General features: G+C 38.7%; 2 protein-coding genes across 2 annotated transcripts in view; both read right to left on the reverse strand.

Annotated features, from left to right (window-relative positions):
* The window catches only part of fndc4a (fibronectin type III domain containing 4a), a 29,791-nt gene extending 28,284 nt beyond the window's left edge, over positions 1–1,507 (reverse strand). Inside the window, exon 1 of the mRNA XM_030721661.1 lies at positions 889–1,507. Within this exon, the coding sequence (XP_030577521.1) occupies positions 889–964 (76 nt within the window). The 5' untranslated portion in view covers positions 965–1,507. The remainder of the gene's footprint in view (positions 1–888) is intronic.
* A 13,115-nt stretch (positions 1,508–14,622) lies between these two features.
* blk (BLK proto-oncogene, Src family tyrosine kinase) lies at positions 14,623–23,062 on the reverse strand. The gene is made up of 14 exons (XM_030721371.1): positions 22,990–23,062; positions 21,966–22,052; positions 21,692–21,816; positions 21,543–21,573; positions 21,139–21,232; positions 20,944–21,042; positions 20,743–20,846; positions 20,449–20,598; positions 19,815–19,967; positions 19,543–19,722; positions 17,643–17,719; positions 16,635–16,785; positions 14,974–15,105; positions 14,623–14,837 (listed from the first exon to the last, which is right to left on the reverse strand). The coding sequence occupies exons 3-14, from the start codon at positions 21,785–21,787 to the stop codon at positions 14,635–14,637; spliced, it is 1,470 nt and encodes a 489-aa protein (XP_030577231.1). The 5' UTR covers positions 21,788–21,816; positions 21,966–22,052; positions 22,990–23,062; the 3' UTR covers positions 14,623–14,634.
* Between the last annotated feature and the right edge of the window lie 1,269 nt (positions 23,063–24,331).

Consider the following 24,331-nt stretch of genomic DNA (forward strand, 5'->3'; position numbering starts at 1 on the left):
TTTTGCGTCACATGTCACGCACAAAACATTAGAAAAGCTCTGAATATGTGTCTGAGGCAGACAGCGCACACACCCACAGAAACCATGAAGTGCCAATCTGATTCTCTCAAGGCACTATCACATGTAGGACTCAGTTCCCCTGAGAGGCGAGGGGGGAAAGTGATAGAGGTAGACAGATAAAGAGACAGAGATACTGTAGATGCATGCATACAGAGGCTCAGGAGATTTCTGTGGCAGAAATAGTAAGGATTCATACATATTAAGCCTGAAGCAGACCTTGCAATGGAAAGAATGCAAACATAACCACATTGCATGTAAATTAAATGGCACACAGTTTATGCACTGGTGATCTGTCTATTGTGACAGTGTTTGCTCTGCAATTAGTGTAGCTGTAGCAAAAATGAAGTGATTGGCCCAGTCAATCACTGAAAAGGGGTTAAACGGCATTGTCTTTAGTGAAACTACACACAATATTACCTTCCAAGTGAGTGGGGGAAAAGCTGGATGCGTCAACAGTAGATTTTGGTTTGATTTTTGCTTATTTTTAATCTGTCTATGTAAAATACCAAGGGTATTTTTTTTTAACAGACGCAACATTTTTTTTAAAATAAATTATTTAGATATAGTAATAATGATGCTATAAGGCCCATCTCATATAGCTGGTTAAACAGGTGTTATACGCTGGATCTAATGATGAGAACAGAATAAGAAGCCTAAGCATAAACATCTTTTAGCACAGATTTGATATGTATAAATGAGTTGTGTAATTAAGGTGCATAATTCCCCCCACCCCCAAAAGGTCTGTAATAGTTTGAGTAATGGTGCATTTTAAAAGGCTACAAAAGACACACTAATTAATTTGATTCTGCTTGAGAGGCTCATACTTACTTGCTCCCACCAGGAACATATCACTGCCAAAAAGCAACAGGACCACGGAGTTGACCAAAACAAGCAGACGAGCCATGCCTTGGTGGATGTATTTGCTCTTCTTAGATTTAAAAAAGCAAAAACAATGCAAATCTCCTATCCTTGAAGGGTCACTAAATTACAACAGTTCATCTTTGCAACGTGTTGGAATTCCTCTCATGAATGGATGGATGAGTGAATGAGCTGCTGCTGCTGGCTGAATCGGGCTCGATCTGGTCAGTAAATAGATAACCTGTCAAAGTACGTAGCAAACCGCGTCCTCAGGGGCATGTTGTGTTGTCTTCATTCGGGTTTTAATTCCACAAGTCCTTCATCCATGTTCACGTGCGAACTGAGACAGTCTGCTGTCCTTCTAAACCTGGCGGCTGAAATCGTACACCTCCACCATCCTCCGGATCATCGATCATCCGGTGAGCTCAGGTACGAACAGGTCGCTGCAAATATGATGCTCACAGCAGGGTCGCAGGTCCCCCTACGGCCCGAGGGGACGGCGAAGGGCTATTCAAATTCAGCACCATGGACAGCGCCTAAGTTTTCAGGCAGCGGGTTCGGGCTCCGCAGTTTTTCCTGTTTACGGCTTCGGACCCGAATGTGTTTATTCACGCACGGCGCGCGGGGTTGGTCATCCTGCGGTCCTTTTTCCGGTAGCCCCCCCTTCCAACTAGCCAATGAGACAAGCAAGGTTCCTAACACTTAGCGTTTCAGCTGAAGTGCGCGCATTGCATTGATTAATCATCCACGTGTCATCGGAGGAGAGCAGCAGCCACACGCCTACCTGTGCGCTCACTCCGTGGCATGCTCCCCCAGCTGTTTTAATATTTCAGCAGCAGTGCCAGAGGCTAATATTTACCGCAATGTTGTGAGGGAAGCAACAGGGAGTGAATGACAGTAAATGTGACAGACATTAAACATAAAACTGCCTGTCCTTCTGCACTTTCACATGCATTAAACTGGTGATCATAAATACTGGATAATTAGTATTTTTTTCTACCATTCCCTCCTATGTTCTACACACGACCCCAGCTGCAGCTGCAGCAGGTCGATGTGCCTCTCACCCACTGTACACTGCACAGCGCCCTTAGACACACCAGACAATCAGGAAGATGAATCATGTTGATAAGCTGAGTGCATTGCCTCATGGGACAGGCGTTTCAAGGCAGATTGCTTATCTACGGGGAATCTGCCAGCACACGCAAGGCTACTGCGGTCTTTATCCAGACGACAGGAAAGAAGTCATCAAACATTTGGTTTCTTATGACTATGAAGCAGAGGATGGGTAGTAAATCTTACAATTACTAGGATGAAAGAAGCAACGCAACACTTACGCATGTCGCCCCTCTCAAAACTTAATCATGCATTTAATTTTTTTCATAACTCTTTCAACTAAATTACCACTCATAAGCTTTTAGTTGCCGGGAAAAAGACTTTTCATCTCTTTGGGGTGTTGCCATGGCTTCTGTGTGCTCACCGGTTTTCCGTGAGGCTGAGCAGCAAACAAATGCTTAAAAAGAGAGAGAGAGGGAGAGAGAGAAGTGGGAAAATGACGTTTTAGATATCAGATACTGGAGTTACCATGACAGCTGTCTATTTGTGGCTGACATTTCTATGGTATTTATCTCTATAAGAGCTCTTTCTCAGAAAAGTGGGCCTATTGTGGTTAGCACTCACTGTATTGACTGGATTCTTTTGTGAATGTTTCACCAGCATGGAGGTCAATATAAATATAGATGTTTGATCATGAATATGAGGACCCTGTGACGGGGCAGACTTGTATTGTCTTTTTTTTTTTTTTTAACTTTTACATCAAGATTCACTTCCTTCCAGTTTACTGGTTAATACTGTAATAGAATTTTTTTTTTAAATTGATGCAAATATTAGTTTATTCAGATAATACTATTCACATTGTAGCATCAGTACGAGACTGGAAATCAGGATCAGATTGCCATAATTTTAAAAGAGGGAAATGCAGCCTCACACCAAGCTGTACCTTATTGTGCTATGCTTGGCGTTTGTATTCTTCACCCCTCAAAATCCCTCCTGTAGTTTTTATTTAGCCCACTAAAATAGATCCCACACTGAAAACTCCAGAGTGACTTTCTAAGCACGAGCCTTCAAATATTTTTCATAAATTAGATCAATCATTGGTTTATATAGTTAGGTCCATAAATATTTGGACAAAGGTGCAATTTTTGTAATTTTAATTTTGAGCCTTTGAAAATGGGGACTATGTATAAAAAAGGTTTTAATTCCCAAACAGTTAATGCAGCACTTTTGTCAAACACTTTGAATTAAAGCTGAATGTCAGCACCTCAGTGACTTAATGATTGTTTGACTTAAAAGCTGCTGTTTGGTGTACAGAGGCAAAACTACAAAAAAATTATGACACTGTCCAAATACTTATGGGCCCAACTGTATGTCCAGTAATAGGTGAAGAAGACATTGTTGGGTGTTGGGTGTTTGGTGTCACTTGGCCAGCATCATAAGACATTTATTGTGTTTTTGGATTTAAGTTTAGATGAATGCAGCTTCAAAGAAAGAAAGACATCTTGTTTAATACTTGGTGGTGTGGCTTTTATTTTAACTAAAGCATTGGTTTCCTGTTTTTGGTGTTTGATGTTCCACTACACCTCTTCACTGACATAATCTTCCAAATATTTCAACTCAAATTAATATTAGATATGATGCAATTTTTCTCTGTGTACAGAGTTAAATTACAACATACCTTTGTGTACAAGTATATGGAGGCTTGCCTTCCTTATAGAGATAAAAAGCAAGGTCCCATTCAGTAAAAGGAAGTTCAGCTTCTCTTAAAAATATTAATCATTTTAACAACATTACTGGAACTGTGGAGGTATTTCAAAATCCCGAAAGACTCTTAGAACCATCTGAAAGCAAAATATTCTTTAATCACAGATGCAGACATATGTAGAAATATTAATCAGTTGTTTATTTGATTTTGTTTATTCATGTATAATGATAATCTTTCTTATAAATAGAGGGTGGCATTGTGTTGCGGTAGTCAGCATTGTCACCCGACAGCAAAAAGGTCTTGAGGGAGGGAGGAGAGAGGGGGTGAATAGAGGAGATAAAGAGAGGGTGGAATGAAAGCTGGATGAGGGTAAGAATGGGAGAGATTAAAAAAAAAATAATGATGTCATGGTCCATGCTGGTGTATCCTTGCCTCCATCTAACTGTAGGCTGGGTTGGGTCTGGGTATTCCTCCCTTTTTTTTTGGGGGGGGGGGGGGGGGGGGGGGGGGGGCATTTCTCTGTGGCTACCAGATGCACCTGTGCTTCATCAACCCAATCAACTACTTGTATTTGTTCTTGTCAGAGAGTCAGCGTCAATCCAGTTGTAAGCTTATTTCATGATTACTTGAAGTTTTTGCTCTTTCCTTTTGTTGCTACTTGTTTCTAGTTTCCTTCTGCCTGTTTCGCAGCAGATAACTCCTAGCATTGCTTACCTCTTCTCAGGAAACAATCTCTCTTCTTGTGTGCCGGAGTTCTCCTGCCTGCCCTCCTGGAAGCCTTACACCATGGATTTTCACCAGCACCTACCTCCCTCCTGGAGCGGACCCACTAACCCTGCAAAGGAAGTCTTGCTCACCCTTCTGTCAAGTCACAGTTTGGAGTCAGTCTGGAATACCGTCTGGAATACTCCTCAGTGAGGAGTTTGCATGTTCTCCCCGTGGCTGTGTGGGTTTCCTCCGGGTGCTCCGGTTTCCTCCCACAGTCCAAAGACATGCACTTACTGGGGTTAGGTTAATTGGAAACTCTAAATTGCCCATAGATGTGAATGAGAGCATGAGTGTGAGTGTGGATGTTGTCTGTCTCTCTGTGTTGGCCCTGTGACAGGCTAGTGACCTGTACAGGTTGTTTGTGGTGGTTAATACATTTAATTACCAAGCAAAAGGTTGCTGGTTCAATTCCAGCTGAAGTGACAAATCCCTTTTAGAATTTTGTCAGGAAGGGTATCTGGTGTGAAACTGCCATGTCAAACATGTGGAGCTACCTGCTGTGGTGACCCCTTGTGACAAAGGGAGCAGCCAAATGTACAGGGGTTGGACAATGAAACACCTGGTTTTAGACCACAATAATTTATTAGTATGGTGTAGGGCCTCCTTTTGCGGACAATACAGTCTTGAGAATGACATATACAAGTCCTGCACAGTGGTCAGAGGGATTTTAAGCCATTCTTCTTGCAGGGTAGTGGCCAGGTCACGACGTGATGCTGGTGGAGGAAAACGTTTCCTGACTCGCTCCTCCAAAACACCCCAAAATGGCTCAATAATATTTAGATCTGGTGACTGTGCAGGCCATGGGAGATGTTCAACTTCACTTTCATGTTCATCAAACCAATCTTTCACCAGTTTTGCTGCGTGTATTGGTGCATTGTCATCCTGATACACGGCACTGCCTTTAGGATACAATGTTTGAACCTTTGGATGCACATGGTCCTCCAGAATGGTTCGGTAGTCCTTGGCAGTGATGCGCCCATCTAGCACAAGTATTGGGCCAAGGGAATGCCATGATATGGCAGCCCAAACCATCACTGATCCACCCCCATGCTTCACTCTGGGCATGCAACAGTCTGGGTGGTACGTTTCTTTGGGGCTTCTCCACACCGTAACTCTCCCGAATGTGGGGAAAACAGTAAAGGTGGACTCATCAGAGAACAATACATGTTTCACGTTGTCCACAGCCCAAGATTTTCGCTCCTTGCACCACTGAAACCGACGTTTAGCATTGGCACGAGTGACCAAAGGTTTGGCTATAGCAGCCCGGCCGTGTATATTGACCCTGCACTCCCGACGGACAGTTTTGGTGGAAACAGGAGAGCTGAGGTGCACATTTAATTCTGCCATGATTTGGGCAGCCGTGGTTTTATGTTTTTTGGATACAATCCGGGTTAGCACCCGAACATCCCTTTCAGACAGCTTCCTCTTGCGTCCACAGTTGATCCTGTTGGATGTGGTTCGTCCTTCTTGGTGGTATGCTGACATTACCCTGGATACCGTGGCTCTTGATACATCACAAAGACTTGCTGTCTTGGTCACAGATGCGCCAGCAAGACGTGCACCAACAATTTGTCCTCTTTTGAACTCTGGTATGTCACCCATAATGTTGTGTGCATTGCAATATTTTGAGCAAAACTGTGCTCTTACCCTGCTAATTGGACCTTCACACTCTGCTCTTACTGGTGCAATGTGCAATTAATGAAGATTGGCCACCAGGCTGGTCCAATTTAGCCATGAAACCTCCCACACTAAAATGACAGGTGTTTCAGTTTCATTGTCCAACCCCTGTAGCTCTTTCATTCTAGAGCTAACCACAACAAACATTAAGCACTGTCATCACTGCTATGTAATAAAGCCATCATAACTTTCTAATCAAATTAATTAACATTTACAACAGAAAACATAAAAGATGCTTATTGGTAACTAGTCTGTGTATTCAAACCTTGTCTGTGGGACTCAGGTGCCTTTATAATCTTAGAAATCCCTCTTATGATCTCTGCTTTGATATCATTAATCTCAAGTAGCTCAGAATGAATAGATTCTGACTTCTTTTGTTTCACTGTATTATACTTGCCTCCATGTACCCTGCTCAAAAAAGTTAAAGGAACACTTTTGAAACAGAGTATTGCGTCAAGTCAATTAAACTTCTGGGATATTGATCTAGTCACTTAAGTAGCAGAGGGGGTTGTTAATCAGTTTCAGTTGCTTTGGTGTTAAAGAAATGAACAACAGACGCACTAAACGTGCAACAATGAGACAACCCCCAAAACAGAAATAGTTTTACAATTGACATTTTTTCCCCTCCTCATCTTTATTTTCACTAGTTTTGCATAACCCTGAGCACATGTAACAGATGGGTCTGGAGACGCTGTGGACCAACATGACCAGTTTGGTGGTGGGTCAGTGATGTTCTGGGGATGCATATCCATGGAGGGATGCACAGACCTCTACAGGCTGAAATTCATACCATTGACTGGCCCCCACGCTCACCTGAAGTAAATCCAATAGAACACCTCTGGAACATTATGTTTTGGTCCATCCGACATCACCAGTTTGCACCTCAGACTGTCTAGGAGTTCAGTGATGCCCTGGTCCAGATCTGGGATGAGAGCCCCAGGACACCCTCTGTCATCTCATTAGGAGCATGCCCAATGTTCCTAACACATTATCCAGTCTTATGACAGCCCCCACCCACACCCCCACACCCCACACCCCCTTCCCATTTATCCAAGTCGATTTCTGAAGCAATCAAGTCACACAAGTAAGACTCACTCTCTTTTTTCACGCAATTGGGTTACATGGTTTTAGCAAAGGAGACCCCTGTTCAAGTAAATACAACTAAGACATCATATGTTGCAGGAACTTTAGGATTAATTTTTTAAAACAGTAATTCTAAGTACTCTTTACTAAGTCAAGAGTACATCCAATGTAAAGTAATAAGTACACTATACAGTTTTATTTCACTACTTAAACTTGAGTGAAGGTAAACTACACTAAAAAGTCATTGTTAGTTCAACATAAATTTAAAATCAGAGGGTGGGAGGTATGTTACAGTCAGATTGTACTTGGTGTTGGTGATTGTCTTGATTATTGTCTGTCTCTACACTGTAAACTTGGTATTAAACTCACTGAGATTCATTCCTCATACTCTTGCAGAAGAATGGCTTTCGCAAACCTTTAACAGTTTTTTACCTTCGCATAAAATCGACATCATTTTATGCAGGTGGTGTCTTAAAGGGCTCATTTTAATGAATGCATGAAGCAGGTATAAGTGTAGAGGACCTTTTAAAAAGCAGAAGGTCACTTCACAAGTCTGCTCACTTTTAAAACCTACAGTATTTATCTCTCCCCTCTCCTCTTTCCTTTGAATTCTCCTCTGTGCTTCTTGTTCGCCATTTAGTTTGAAAAACTTTCAGGCAGCATCCCTTTAGATCCAGGGTTAAAAGTTCCAAAAGGAAAGCATCACCAGACATGAGGAAGACTTACAATGTTAATTGCTTGGTGTTCAGTGGCCAGTAAAAGAACTTTATGAGTAATGAAATGTCAGGGATTTAATGAATGACAGCAGACATAGACTCTTTATTGTTCCTCCAGATGATTCTAACATACTTGAAGTATATTATTGGAAATATTGCTATACATTGGCTGAAATTTCCCAAGTGCTAAGAGTTTTTTGGCTTGGGTATAAAGCAGTTTAATGAAGTTAATGGCCATTTAGTAAAGACATTATAAAACACTCTATATATTTCTGGCATTATATTGCACAATGCTATTAATAATTCTTAACAGTAACGAAATACATAAATATTGCTTATAACTTATTGTTTTTTCTTGACATATTGACAGTATATTATTTAGTCACCCAGACAAAGCCAAAAATAGAAATAACAAATACATTAATGAAACATGCATAAATCTCAAAGAGAACTGATATAATATAAATCTTAAGTAAGATTTAATATACACTGTATATTAAGCAAGATACCATGCATTACATAAGATACTGTACTGTGTTTTACTTTCCCATCAAATGTGTATCTATATGGAGGCAGTTTTTGTGAGAGATACTGTAGATGCTCACTCACACCAGAATTTATCAGAGGTGATTATTCTCAAGGCTAATATTTCTGTAATCCTCAACAGCACAGACAGAAAGTCTGCAAGAACATTCATTGGTCAGATTTCAATCAGCAATGCACTGGCCAGCATTATCCTTTACTACTTTTTAACGTGCCAGCGCACATATAATTGAATTTCCCTGTAGTTACCAGTGCCCTTGAACACAACCACAGTGGACAAATACCAAATACATCTGTACATTTTTGGGGTGGGGAGGGCTTTACTCTTTCTGACAGTAAATGAACTGAGATAGACCCATTTTTCAAGAAAAAGATTTAAATCTAGCAGATGGCGTCCAAAATCCTTCCCAGTCAGGAAGCAGACAGTCATAAATTTTGTCCCTGTGTGCTTTTGTTTTGGCTTCATTAAGGAAAATTCTATTAACACTAGTGGCCTTTGCATAAGCCTTGATTTGAGCTTGAAAAAAAGGAAAGCAGCCTTTTGTATAGATCTTTACAACATAAGCTACAGTAAGTAAAAATGCTGTGTTCTCTTTTCTTGTCCTTGCCCCCCCGCCCCCCCAACACACACACACACACACCTTTTTGTAATGTTTTTAGTTTATCTGTTCCAGATAATCAGAAACATGAACGTAGGGTTGTTCTCAAGGACACTGACATCAGCAGTAACAGCTGTATATGCCACATGGTTTTACTGTGCATGAAAGTAATCTCACCCACTCAGAAACACTGAAAATGTGACACTTTTAAAAACTACAGTGGCCAAATGGATTTTCAGCAGAGTTCATGAGACCTCTTACATAATATATTGATTTGTAGGTCATGAACACTGCAGAAGACTGCTTGAGTGACTGAAATGTAATGGAAATAATGGGAATTTTTGAGTGGAACACTTCTATATTACTTACATAGAAGGGATTTTTGTAAAAGTTGCGATGTGTAAAATACTTAGTCTGGAAGGGCTTCCTGTTTGTTTGTAATATCACATTGGCCATAGTTATGGCTCTAATTTTAGCATCTGTCAGTTTACCACTGCCCTTAAGGCCACCTTTTTTCTATGCCAAATGATATAAAATTGTATCAATCCAAGAGATTGTTGTGTGGGTGCAGTTCCAGAAGAGGTGCATCAGTGTTTCATTATGATTTTTAAGCACACAAGTCATCCAGTTCCAGCTTATATTAATAAACTCTTTATAGTTCTGTATTTAGTTATATTAATATTTAGAATGTTTACATGGGGTAATAGTTATGAATAAATTTAAATGACACCTCTCTTGGTTAGTCAGTACTTTCTTGGTAAAAGCATGAACATTTCCAGTGAATGTTTTAAAAAGTATAGGTCCAAAAGGAGATACAGGATGAAGAAGCAATATCAAGGTTTCTGATAATTTTGTTGGATGCCTGATGAAGGAGTGATCATATTCAATATGCACTAACCAGCCACTTGTTAGTACTGGGTTGAACTCCTTTTTGCCTTTCAACAAGGTGCTGGAAACATTCCTCAGAGATTTTGGCTCATATTGACATGATAGCATCACAGAGCTTCTGCAGATTTGTCAGCTGCACATCCATGATTTGAATCTCCACCACATCCCAAAGGTGCTCTATTAGATTGAGCTCTGGTGACTGTGGAGGTCATTTGAGTACAGAACTCATTGTCATTGTCAAGAAACCAGTTTGAGAAGACTTGAGGCTTGTGATGTAGTGTATTGTTCTGCTAGAAGCCACATTCAGAGTCACTTAAATCACCTTTCTGCCCCATTCTGATGCTCAGTTTGAAGTTGAACTTCAGCAGATTGTCTTGACCATGTCTAAATGTCTAAATGCATTGGCTTGCTGCCATATGATTGGCTGATTAGGTAGCATTTGAACAGGTAACCCTTTGATCAAAGAGTGGTGTGATGCAGTATTTACTTTTGGGAAGAAATGCTAAAAGTCTTAATGCAACATTTGGAATTAGATCAAAAATTAAACAGACATCTCTACAGCACAAAACACACACTCACATGGCATCACAGATTTTTATTTTTCACATTGTAAAACAGAAATAATTAGGAGGCAGAGTAGCAAGCTCTAAACTCATCACTGACATATGCATCACCTTACAAAGCTGTGGTGGCAAATGTGTTACTGTAGCAAAGACTTTCATACATTTCCACAGAGCTGACTGATCGACAACAAGTAGGTCACCAAGCAGACTTATCACGGTTGCATTGGGGCTGTGACGGTCCAGACACAGTTACTATACAACAAATAAGACCGACTTTAAATTAGACATAAATGTCACAAACTATTGTCTCGAATAGCAGAATGTGCAAATGAATTTTATAACTATTTACTAACCAGAGTAGTAATTAAATTTGGTTTCTTTATTGCAATAATGTGAACAAATATCTCCTGCTTTGTAAAGAGGCTTATGTGGAAACATCATCAACCTCTGCATGCCTCTGCCTTTGTCTGCTGTCATAACGCCCCCAGTTTTGACTGGGGAAATTATGTCAGCGTTTCAACCTTTCTGGCTGGGGCGTCTTGCTGTGTGATGTTGCAATCCTTTTAGATCTATTCTGGTTTCCACCTTCTTCTGAGGGAACATTTGGCTCGGGTTCCATTATGTTCAACAGCTCATTTCAAACTTTGTCTTTCTTTTTTTTATCGGGTTCTCATTGTTGTTGTTATTCTATTAGGTCAGCTTCCTGCCTCGTGTCTGAAAGCAGTATTAATGTGAAGGCAAACTCTCTAGAGCTGAGAGGCTTTGTAGAGTTAAATAATACTTCCCCGTGGATTTATACAGCCAAGTGTTTTTGGATTTTAACATTTAAAAATGAGCTGGATTTGTGAGACAACGTAAGCGATACTACAAATAAGTCTGAGCATTTTCACTGCTGACCGATGTTTCCTAAATAAGCTGTACAGATTAGGCTCTACAATCTTCCCCATGTATGAAAAACTAGCTCGTTTGTCTCTCGTCTTGACCTCATCCACAGCAAGTTCTTACAGATTTGTCTTGAGCCACACACATGAAAGACAGTAGACATTAGGTGTGAAACAGCCCATAAAATTAGGAAATGTTTCAGGAGAGAGACAAGTCATATTTTTTTTTCTTTCATAGGTTTAATCAGCGAACACAAAATAACTGTTTGTGAGATAGAAATTTCAATGAAACTCGTGGCTACCCGAGTTTATCACTTTTCTTTTCTGCATTTCCTTATCTATTCTTGTAAAACGTTCTGGAGACATCTTCTATCACAGTTTCAAGAGCTCTCGCTTCTATTAGACCGAACACATTTGATTGATGGACTCCATTATTTTAATGACATCAAAGCCCGAGAGAGAGAGAGAGGGAAAAAAAACATGTTTATGAGGAGCATAATGTCAACTGAACACCACTGAAAACATTATTGGAAGATGAAAGCACATCTCTTTTCATCTGTGGTGATGTGCTTGTTTTTTTGTCCCAGAGGGCCGTGCAGGGTTATCTCTATCAAATGCTAATGATGTAGTGCCTTCTGCAGGGATCACTCATTAATCTGTGTGCTAGCCACTGTTTCCCTTCATTATTACTCTAAGCCAGCAGTCATGCTCAGGAGGAGGAGCGAGGACGATTTGGCCTTTAAACCTCTACCCCTCGCATCTTGTCATCTTGCGTTAACACGAAGCTCTTTTTAGGGTGATGTTTCTTATCAATCATTCTCCAGGGTGAGACTTATTTAATGGTGGCTCCTTCAATTCAAGCTGACAGACTGACGTGTTTATGTTTAACTCTGTTTTATAACTTAGGCTCATCCTCAATAGACGAGTTTATTTGGATGTTAAATAGATAGGCCACTGATGATGCAATTACATTTATTAATGGTGCCAGAATTAAACAGCAGAATTAACATAAAACACGGCATAAATAAATAAATGTGTGGCAATTAAAACAATTAAAGCTGTGTAAAGCAATTTGAAATAACAAAAAGCAATTACTGAGACTGATATATGATTTATGAATTTGTGAGTACAGCTGTGAACAAGGTGGAGAACATACAGAATGTGTGAGCATGCTATTTTCCTGCTCAAGCCAGAGAAGAATAATCTCGCATGCCATCTTAGCATTTACACTTTAGGGGAAATTGGGAGAAATTAGCAGGATACAAATAAAGCCTTTACTCTGAATGCAACATAAGACTCAGTGCTGATGTGTTAATCAATAATCTGATATAAAAATATTAGATTCCTTTGTTTCCAGACAAGGCTATTCTGAAATACCCCAGTAAAAAATAACCTAAATTGCATGAATCTCTTGTCCAAAGTTAAGTTAGGTCCATTACAGAATGCTATGCTATGTAACACTGACCTCTGCAGGATGATAAGAGTATTTAAAAAAAAACTGCAGCATTGTGCACTCTGGGCTTTCAGTTTTTCACTTCCCACTTTACGGTTTAAAATATATATGAATTTTTCCTTTGTATATTTGGTTTGCATTGTCCAGAAAACACAAAAAATCATCTAATTATGAGAATAAATAATTTATATATATAACTTCATTGGCACTGCTGGTAAAAATCAGTCCAAATGACCATTAAACTACTGCTAACACATTAATGCTTGCTATCATTAAAAATAAAAAACTGATAAAGCAATTGCTGAGGTAGCAGCTACTGTATCTGACACTGGTATGCATGTAACAGAGTTAATGGATCATATAAGAGATTAAAAATGTCGCACTCTCGATACAGTGTCCCATTACTAACCATTACTATGTTCTACAAAATTAAATGTTAAAGGCTAATTTTTATTTATACAGAAAGTTGAATTTACTGGCCGTTTTAAAAAAGAGGTCAGTTTAATATTACAAATATCAACATAAAGTCAGTTGTTATATTTGTGACAGATATGGCAGATAAGTTTTAGACGTGTTTGAGTGTGCTGCTATCAAATAAGATTTAATAAACATTTTAAATAGTTTTAAATAACTCCCTCATCACTCTGTTAATGACAGCGATAAAAAGCATAAATTTCAAACGGATGTTTTTTAGGAGGGAAAAAACGTGAAGACAACAACCAGTGTGGCATGTGAGGCTGTTCTAGCTTTGTGGCATTTTAGGAATGCTGACGCACACTTCCTGTTTCCTGTCCATTCAGGAAATGGCAGGGTTTAACCCCTGGCTAACACCATTCCACTCTCTTATCGTAAACTGTCTGCGCTCCCCCTGGGAAGGCTTAGTTCAAGACTGCTGTAATTTAGCAGTTAGTTGCTGTTAAAGGTTTCCTGTAGGTTTCCCATTCAAAATGGGGGGTAAATTTGTATGTCTGAGCTAGTTCCCTTTTGGTTTTAAGGGTCAGTTGAGTCAGGCGACCCTTCCATCGTTTTAAAATGATATAAACTAAAGTGAATAACTCAGCCTGCACGCAGCTGCAATTTGTTTTCATGTGGGAAGTCATGTGTTTGAAAACCGTTGTTATTTTTGTTTCATTCAGAGCGCTCTTTTTATAATGTCACACTTATAATGTCAAGCGTGTTTAATTAAGTAAAGATCTTAATAGTGTAAACATTTTATTTACAAAAGACAAGTATGCAAGAATAATTTCTCTTTCTTAAGCCCTTTTTTGTAAATCTGCTGAATTACTAAACATTTTTTAATTTTATTTTATTAAGAAAAAAAAAAGTGCAAAGTATTGTGCATGTAATCTTAGACTCCTAGTTTCTGTACCATGCAATTGTTTAATCCGCAACTTTACCTGTGCTGACTTCCCTGGGTGCAGATGTTGTTTTACGTCATGAACATACTGTATTTGTATATCCATAGTCCCATTAAGCATCATACATCAGTTCTAAGAATGCGACCTCATGCTCCGTGTCCTCCATTAAAAAAAGGAGCCATCAATAGCTGACGTAAAGTCAGTTTAAAAAAGCCGCGTTGCATTTCCGACTTTGATGTCCGCTACAGACAGGAGAAGCCATGAATATCTTTAATATTCAATCAGAAGGTAGGCGTGAAAAAAATGTATCCATCGCTCTATTAAAAAATAAATTGTATCAGAAAGGTATATGGTCCTCTACCCGTTCAAGTCATGTTTCTTTCAGACATTTTGTTGTCTTCAGCAAAAAATGCTTTCTTTTTTCTGTCATCAGGGATGCATCTCATATTGTCCTTCCGTGGCAATAAAAAAGTCATTGAGAGTGTTCTGAAGATATTCAAAGGTAGGTCGGTCTTCAGGCTTCTGCTTCCAGCACACCATCATGATATCATACAGTTCCGCTGGACAGTCGTCTGGACATGGCATCCTGTATGACCTGTCAAGACTCCTGATCACCTCTGGGTTGGTCATACCTGATGAAGACAAAAAAAAAAAACAAAAAAACATGCAGATTGGAATTCAACAGATCTTTTGTAACCATTTTTTTTTTCATATAGTAATATTTGAACTGTTTTCTGTAAATGTGAGGTTATTTCACATAATCCGTACCTGGGTAAGGTATTCTTCCGTAGGTGACTATTTCTGTCAGGAGGATCCCAAAGGACCAAACATCTGATTTGATGCTGAACGTCCCAAAATTGATGGCCTCTGGAGCCGTCCATTTAATGGGAAATTTAGCACCTAGTTATTAGATAAAGGTAAAGGGCGAAAAATGGAGGGAAATTGAGTTACCTGTTGTTGACTGTGAAGGATATGTAGGTGTGTGCATATTCGTGTGAATGTGTATTTTCCTTTTAATGTAGGATGATGATTAGCGGGCAAGATATAAAAAATAATGAGACTGATTTCCATTAGTCAGTTTATCATTCTACCTCTTTAAATACGTCTGGGGGTTCTGTTTCATTTTTTACAAGATTTTGAATCATTGCAATAGATTTCTAAATAACTCCCTGGGTTAGACAAAGCTTAAATACAGTTTCCAATATATATTGATATTAAAATATAAACTTGCATACATGTGGTTGAAAATTATGGCATAGTGCTAACCTGTTTACAACATACTTTAGAAACACAGCTTGCTGTAGAAAAAAAGCAATCGCTCTAATTTTGGTACGGGTGGAGTGTGTGTTTGCAACCAGCGGAAATTAGGTTCTGCTTAAAAAAGAAATAAGGCGGCTGATCTTGACTGCATGCTATATCCTTTTTTTTTTTTTAGATAAAGTAAAAATCTTCTTAAGTCACTTCAGATAATTAAAATTAGTTTTCATTCTCCCTTGTTTAATTTATTTTCATCTGCACGCACACAGAAAAGCAGCGTGCCGCTCTTGACGAGCAGCAGAAAGACTGCTTTAAAATGATTTCAATAATCTTCCTTTGCAATGAACAGCACATAATGCTGCATGCTCCTATGTGTGCCACAAACCCCGGGTAACCATTTCAAACGCGGTCTTACAGGTTTGCTATTCTAAAACAAAGGTAAATATAACACAGCCGCAGCAATTAAACTATAAGCATGGTGGAAAAAAAATAAAAAGACAAAAGAACAAAGCTCAGTATGGGCTTGCAAACTATTTTAGCTGCTGTAAATCCACAACTTCCCCGTTACACTGACTCGAATGCGACAATATTAATGGACAAGTGCAGACTATGAGAAGGATGCACTACAGAAGAGTACTGTGAAATTCCTACTTTTAAGTAATGGTTACTTAATTAGTGAAAAAGATCAAGTTAATTAAAAATAATCAGTTTCAGCAAAGACAAAAAGCCACCGTTCCTAAGAGAAAATAAAAAGAAGTTTACATTACCTAATATATTAAATTATCTTTTAATTATTGAGTATTTGGGTTTAAAGTGTAAGCATGGGATGTGTGTTATGAACTGAATTTTGTATTCAGCTGTATATTATTCCAAGGCAGTCTTCAGGCGTGTTTAAAAACATTTATGAAAAAGTATTTACTGTAGGCCTTAATGTTGGAAATATACACAGTTAGCCCCCTAAATACAATATATCAAAAACAATTTAAATTACTAAAAAAAAAAAAAAAAAAAAAAAAGAAAGAAAAAGAGCCCCCTCCCTTAGGTCAGAATTTTCTGAAGGAGATGGGAGGTTGTCTTTTCAAATTTGACGTCAATGTTTCTCAGTGACGTTAATGTTTCTAAAATCCTGCTTATGGCCTTAGGCGCAGTTCTGTCAAAACTTCATACTGCACCTTCTTGAGCTGTGTATTCTGACTCGATGATTCTGGCCAGGCCAAAGTCTGCTATCTTGCAGTGCAGCATCTCGTTGACCAGTATGTTAGCTGCACGCAGATCGCGGTGGATGTAGTTCTTCTTCTCAATGTACGCCATGCCTTCAGCTATCTGTTATAACCAAAGGAAGAGTGGAATTGTCAGATCAAATGCAAATTCAAGAAATGTAGGTTTTCCATTGTAAAACAACACAGTACAGCAACATATCAGTTTTATAGCACACTGAATGGATGGACTAGATTCAGTGTGTACAATACTTCTAGCTGAATGAACAGGGCCACTACAGTAGGTTTGATGTGTTTATACTAATGTAAAATAATAGCAGTAGAGTGGGTTTAACAGGATGTGCCAACTCTCAGGAAGTCAAAAGTTTTTTTGGAGGGGCAAAAAGAGTTCTGGGGGAGTTCACTGTGGATGGAAAAATAACATGAGTTCCTGTCCGGATGTTAATAATTGACGTAGGGTGAGGCTTTCAAATCAGACAAGCAAAAGCAGCACCACAGAAACCACACAGCATCTGCTGACAGTTTCCGTGTGTGTGTGTGTGTGTGTGTGTGTGTGTGTGTGTGTGTGTGTGTGTGTGTGTGTGTGTGTGTGTGTGTGTGTGTGATGCCAAAGCACATAGTATAAGGTACTTTCAAAATGTTACTGTAGAGCAGCTATTGTGTAAAAATAGACTTTGAGGTCAGCCAGATGGCTAGTGTATTTGTTTTTCAAAAAAGCATATAATCATCTTTGAATTAAAGACTAAAGTCATATCGAAGTCCCAATCAGAAGCAGCAAAAGTGCAAAAAGTAAAAGAATTATGGAAACACTCACAGGAAAAATTTTTTTTTTTGACATTTAGAACATTTTCTGAGATTAATCTTTCACGCTATCAGTGACTGTTATCACTGTGATGAAAATGTCACACGCACGATAGTTTACAAAGATCATGTAACTTAATTTCTTTATTAGAAGTTTCCTACCTGTGCCGACATGTCGATCAGCTTATGAAGCTTCAGCTTTTTTCCTTCATCTGTTTTTAGAAAGTCTAGAAGGCATCCTGCAAATGAAAAAAGAGACACGCATATTATCTGAAACTATTGTGGTTTAATTGAAACTTCTACCTACATATGTCATACCAAAATGTAGTGTGATGTTCCAGTTGTCGTTGGTTGCATTTGAATTGTTAAATTAATTTGAGTGTTTAATTATCTGGCAGTTACACACAATAAAAGAGTGACTTGTTGAAGCTAATGTAATTCAGCGCAACAAACACAATGCACACAATTTTAATATTCAGTTTTTGTTGGTGAAGTCAGTATTTATAATGTTCAAATTAGCTTGGCTGCCTCCCCTCCCACAAAAAACTTCTACTACAGTACAGAATCTCATTTACTACACCAGTGATACCACATATTAAGGCCTTAAGCATTCCAACAGAATCCAACAGTTACATTGGAAAAAAGCTTTACAAAAAAATGTTTTTAATGTTTTTAAATATAATACATTATATTTCCCAACTCCGGGAAAAATAAAGCATATTTCATGTCATCTTATTGCCCAAATGTATATATTTCTTGTATATATTTTGGCGTAACAACTCTGTGATCAGCCCAGTGCAGATATTTTTTTGCCCTCACTCCCACGTTGTAACCGTAGCGGCTGTGACCATGAATTTCTGTAACGCATTCGCCAAATTACAAACTGTTGCATAGTTGACATCAACAGGTTTCCACACATCTTCCACAAATGCAAGGTCAGGGAAGTACAAGTCATATTTTTCACAGCATGTTCCCCACGATCAAAACTTTTCAGAATAGACACCTGTTTCGGCCTATCAGTGGGGTGTACAACATCTTCGTAAAAATTTGCTGCTAAAATTCAGTTTGTAAATAAAAAATTAGGCCTTGGGTCGCATAGAACTATGACTTTATAATCTATCTAATTTTAACTAAACACAGGAAATATCTGTAAGTTGTGCAATGTGGAGGAGCACATTTAATAGTAATGTTGACTGTGTGGGAAGTCTTTAAGTTTACTGAAATTAACAAACATTTCAAACATAAGGCAGAGTCAGGAGAAACACCCTTCAACCATGTTGTGAGTGTTGACATTGCATAGTTTTATCACTAGAGGGCACGCTGCAACTTCGCTGTTTGCAACATGTATTTGGAACCAGTGGCGGCTCCGGGGGGGGGGGGGGGGTGGGACTAAGCATTTTACTGAGGGTGCTGGGAAGGATCATTTGTCCTTTCAGTGCTCAACACACACAGACGCAAGCTATTTTCTTAGGGGTGCTACGGGGGTGCTATGACTTTTCCAGAGGGAGCTATAGCACCCCCTAGTGCCCGCCTGGCGCTGCCACTGTTTGGAATGGCAAACACAATAATCAGCTGATCTGAGCAGAGTTGGGGAGAACGTAAATGACTAAACAAAGAACTACCCATAACAAATGTTACGGAAATGTGTTTGTGTGTCTGGGGGGAAAAAAGTCCAATAAATGGTAATATCAGATTTTTAAATACTGGTATTGGTATCTTAGAAGTCGTATATTGGTCAGGCTCTAAAATTAATACTGACCAAAAGAGTTGTTTACACACATTTTCAAATTGTTTCCCCAAAGTAATTTTAAGTCCTTTTTTTAAAGTTATGCTTAAAGATTGAGTTGATCAGACAATCAAGCTACCATGGACTCTTGTAAAAATCATATAGCTATTCATTATTTTCTGTAATGTTTTCAAGTCAACAAATTATATAATCAAGAAAATAAGTGCCAGTGATAACTTTATTGGTTAAAGCCCACTGTGTGCTGCAATATGTTGCCCTTCACTGGTTAAAATGTAATCATCAGCCATCCTTAAAACCCTTCTTTGTTTCACTTACCATTGACCATGAATTCGGTGACAATGAGAATGGGCTCTTTAGTGACGACAGCATGAAGTCGTACCAGTCGGTCATGCCTCAACTGTTTCATCAGGTTAGCCTCCTGCAAGAAGGCCTCTGGCTCCATTGTTCCCTCCTTTAAGGTCTTGATAGCAACCTTCTGGGTGTTCTTGTAGAAACCTGTCATAATAATTTAAACAGAAAGCTTAATTGACTGACCATCTTGGTTTATGAGATGTCTCCAAATGACATAATGGGCAGCTTTCCCTTACCCATCCATACTTCTCCAAACTGCCCGGCCCCCAGTTTCTTCACCATTTTCAATGTTTCTCGGGGAATCTCCCATTCATCATGTGCCCATGGCTGCTGAGGGGCCTTAGATTTACAGGGAGCATACAGCCGCTGACACAACCCATCTGCTGTGTCTGCACACAAATATGATATATTCACATATAACAAAGACTATTTTTTTTTCCAACTTTCGCTGCGCTCACGATAAATTTAGTTACAGAAACCATACAGCTCATGTTTCATTAGATGATTTTGAAAGCTTGTTTGTTCATGCTCGCATCTTTGAGGCAACCTTTCTCAAGATTTGGCCTTCTTATCTTGTGGTTTAGTCACAGCAGTGGAAAGACTATCACTCTTCTCACTCAGGAAATGCATAACACATCACAAGGGTCGAACTTCCACTTTTAATTCAAAGTCAGTGCAGATGTTTTAGAATTCAAAGCTTAATGTGAGTCCAATGCGAGCTGTATGATTTATAATTATACATGTTGACTTGACTTGGAAACGTGGAAACAAAAAAGTCCTGTGCACAGATATGCTTTTTGTTAAAAGATGTAAATCTAAAAATGTAAACTTTATGAGGGTGGAGATGTTGTATTTGTAGATGTTACTTACGGGTATAGTATTTAACCAGTTCCTGCAGGGTCGGGAATGTGTTGGAAGGAGAGATGTAGTAACCACCTTTGTCCAAACAGCGGATCTTGTAGTGTTTTACCACATCTCCTCTTTCTTCTTCAGAATCTCTGACTGACAGTGAGAATGACCCTGAGAGAGAAAGAAAAAAAGGATATGTCTGGTTTAATATTCACTGTACTTACACGTATATAGTAACCATATTGAAACTGAATAACAATACAGCTGAAAATCTGATTTGTGGCACGATCACTGAAATACACTGATGGCAGTCACCTTTACAGGTCTCACTCTCTCGAATCAGAAAGGACCCCGGTTTATTTCCAGGTGCTAAAAGCAGTCGTTCAGTTTCTCTTCTACCCAAATCCCTGAAAAACCACCTGCAGGAGAGAGCAGCACAAAACCACAAAAGTCACTCTTTGATTTATTAATCAACACGCATGTGCTGCATTTTATTTAATAACATTTTGCGCTTACTTTTCCACCTCCAGTGTATCTGCTCTGGCTACATAATTAGATGGTATGAAGCCTTCTTGTCCAGTTGTCAGCGATTGGGCCAGCCACCATTCTCCGCTTCTGTACACAAGGCAAACATGTCGCATCATTTTATTTCTCCGCGCGCTTTCTTCCTTATTAGTCTCACTATTGTGGGAACCATAAAGAGAGACTTACTCTTGCAAAACTTTAAGCTTGTCTCCCTTTTTGAAAGGAAGATCACTGTCGTTGGTTGGTTTGAAGTCATGTTGTGCAATAAATAAAGTGTCATCTAAAGAGAAGAAGAGCACAAAGTTTCTTTAAAGAATACCTTTTTCCTTTTAGCCTATTTTTCCTGACATAATCCTGTATTCTAATATGTTGTGTTATCCTATCCTATCCTAACATTACTTTCATGTGTTTGTAATCTCATCTAATCCCCAGAAGAGAACGGAGGAAATTCAGCTGAGATTTCGATCGCGAAACTGTAGCTCTTATTACTGCCGCTAACGTCTCTTAACGCAGCAACAGCTGACTCCATGAATGCAGGCCTGTTACTTTCTAGTAGAATGTTTGATATAAGCAAGGAGATTTCTGATTACCAGTATATGTGTAGGCATTTCCACTTTGTCCCTTGAAAGAAGGAAAAAAAAAAGAGGTGCTGATAGTGTGCAGTGCATCAGGTAAATGTTTTAAGGAAAGTAGGGCAGAATTAATTTCACATCAGAGTAAATCCTTTAATTTTACTTACTATATGGTTCGACGAGGGGGAGGCATGTGATTTGTGTTTTCCTTTATAGAACCCTTCTTCTTTTATTTGTTTCTGGTCACTACAAGTGCAGCCCATCCTGCATGTTTGATGGAAATGTCCTGTAGCTGTATTACAAGACAAGATTTACTAAAATAGCATTTCTGGTCTAAAACAGAGCACTATAAATGTATTTTCACCACACATGGTGCAACAGGTTCCTGGAAAGATAGATAACAGTACATTTGCTCATTGCTCATTATCATACTGCTTTTACCTGATAGAACAGATGAGCTTTGCTGATGCTGTTTTTAGTCTCCACACCTCCCTCTGCAGGGCCTGCTCTTTGACTTCATTCCCAGTGCTGAAAAAAAAAATGACATCAAATCACTCAAAATTGCTAAAATTGATTTAATGTGCATCTCTTTTGTTGTATCTCTTGGTAACAAGTGACTAAAAAAAGAAACTGATAAACAAAAACAGGCTCTCATAAGAGGAAGTGAAAAAATGTGTTTACAGCTTCATACCGTTGCATTTACGTGTACAGTTTACAATACAGATGTGTCTCAGTTAAAAATAGAGTAAAAGAAAAGTGCTAAAAATAGCTTAAGACACTTAAACAGAAATGAGACTTAACAAAGTGATGGTGTGAAAAAAAACACCTGTCTGAGTCTGTTTGAAGCAACGGTTTCATGTTGTTGCAACTTTAAGATGCACCATATGTCATTTAAATCACAAAGTCATACATGGTTGATTTAATGTTTATTACAAAAGCTAAAGATCAGGACCATACACGCAAATATGCGGCACTTCTGAAATAATGACATCCAACATAACCAAGATGATTTCATCAAATGAATTTCATTTTGTACTGTAGGTATCAGTAGCATATTAGGAATGTTAATGGTTTAATTATGCCATAACATCACAATTGAAAATGACCTATAAACCAAACATTTGCCAGTAAGAACATTACTTTAATATTCAGTGGCGTGTAATAAAAATATGGCATGACTGTAAGCAGGCTTTAAACAAACCAGCGACTTTTGGATTTCATGTGGGAAAATGAATTTGCTTTTTCTGCGGCCTCGATACTTTTCCCGCTTTTTCATCACGTATTTTATCATATAGCACATATTATAGCATGAGCACAGAAAGATATGGATGGCGGTTTGATTAAAGTACATTATTTAAATAAAATATAATACACTATTATGTTCACCATTTCATTATAGTATCTACAAAATCTCAATTCCTGTCACTACTCTGTAATGTCACATTTTCATTGAGGCGCTAAATACCTTTAACTTGTCCTTGGTTTGTGTCTTCAGAAGTGCTCCAGATGCAAAATGTCTTCAATTTCCTCATTGAAAAGTGAGTGCTAGTCATTGTGTCACTCTCACTCACTCATTTTGACTTGGAAAGTTTCTCTCTCTCTTTTGCTCTGTTCTCTCTCTCTCTCTCTCTCTCTCTCTCTCTCTCTCTCTCTCACTAACAGTGAAGACCAGGACCTCCCCTTGGGGGGTTGCATTCAGTTAACTGGAAACAGACAGCAGTTTGTTTCATTATCTGCTCTTGTAAATTTCTCCCTCAATTCTCAGGCAGAATCATCTACCCAAAGAGTGCAAAGAAAACCTTCTGAATAAACTTCAGTTGCAGTAGTTACTCTCAGTCCTGCGATTAGTCAGTGAACAAAATTAATAAATATATTTAATCTTTAAGTCTTTAAGACTCACAGATTTACCACAATTAAAGTTATTGATCAAGATGGACTTTAGTAATCATCACAGCTAGTTGTATTTCAAAATGTGTGCATGTGGTCAATGATTTGCATAAAGTGTGCCTGTTTTCTTTTTTTAAAAAATGCAAATGACCTTTGGTATCAAATCATCAATGTAATGGAAAAAAGTGGCTGCACTGTACTGTATTGTCTATATGGGTTATTGGTGTTAAATGTAGATGTCATAGAGTGTTTGCTCAGTTGTATAAGATAAAGAGACGGGTCATGGTTTCCATGACACGTGTCTCTGTTCCTGTGCTGGCGTTTGCCACTCATATTTGTACCTTTCAGTGTCATAAAGCATCTTTACAGTAATACTGTAAAACAGTACACAATTCTAGCCACAAGAGGGACTGTTCAGCTAGTGTGGGGATATGTGCAACCACCCTGGTAATATACCCCCTTTTTCCTTTTTGTTTAAGTAGGACTGAAAGTACTAAAATCTGAACCAATCTTTAAATCTTATGGAAGTTTTAATGTCAAGAACTGATTAATAGTGATTGTTATTGCAGTAACAGTAACAAAAATTGTGCGCCTTGAAGCTCTCCTTTTACCTTCATTGCCTGCTTACCACAAACTATAGCACTGCATATATCCAAAAATGCATGCAGTTTAAGTGATAACAGAGCAAGAATTCCCACTTACTGATATATTATATTACCAAAAGTATTCACTCACCCATCCAAATCATTGAATTCAGGTGTGAAAGAATGTGTCACTCTCAGGAGCTCAATGAATTCCAGCATGGTACTGTGATAGGATGCCACCTGTGCAGCAAGTCCAGTCATGAAATTTCCTCACTACTAAATATTTCACTTTAAGCTGTTAGTGGTATTATAACAAAGTGGAAGCAATTGAAAACA

This window comes from Archocentrus centrarchus, chromosome 24, assembly GCF_007364275.1.
Source record: "Archocentrus centrarchus isolate MPI-CPG fArcCen1 chromosome 24, fArcCen1, whole genome shotgun sequence".
Lineage (NCBI taxonomy): Eukaryota > Metazoa > Chordata > Actinopteri > Cichliformes > Cichlidae > Archocentrus > Archocentrus centrarchus.

Bases quoted from the DNA above. Each gene is read 5' to 3' on its own strand.
- blk (XM_030721371.1), bottom strand. From the start codon at position 21,787: ATGGGCTGCACTTGTAGTGACCAGAAACAAATAAAAGAAGAAGGGTTC. The intron at 20,847-20,943 runs GTAAGCGCAAAA...TCTCTCCTGCAG, and splicing joins GATACACTGGAGGTGGAAAA to GTGGTTTTTCAGGGATTTGG. The intron at 14,838-14,973 runs GTACGGATTATG...TGTCTTCATCAG, and splicing joins CGGAAGAATACCTTACCCAG to GTATGACCAACCCAGAGGTG.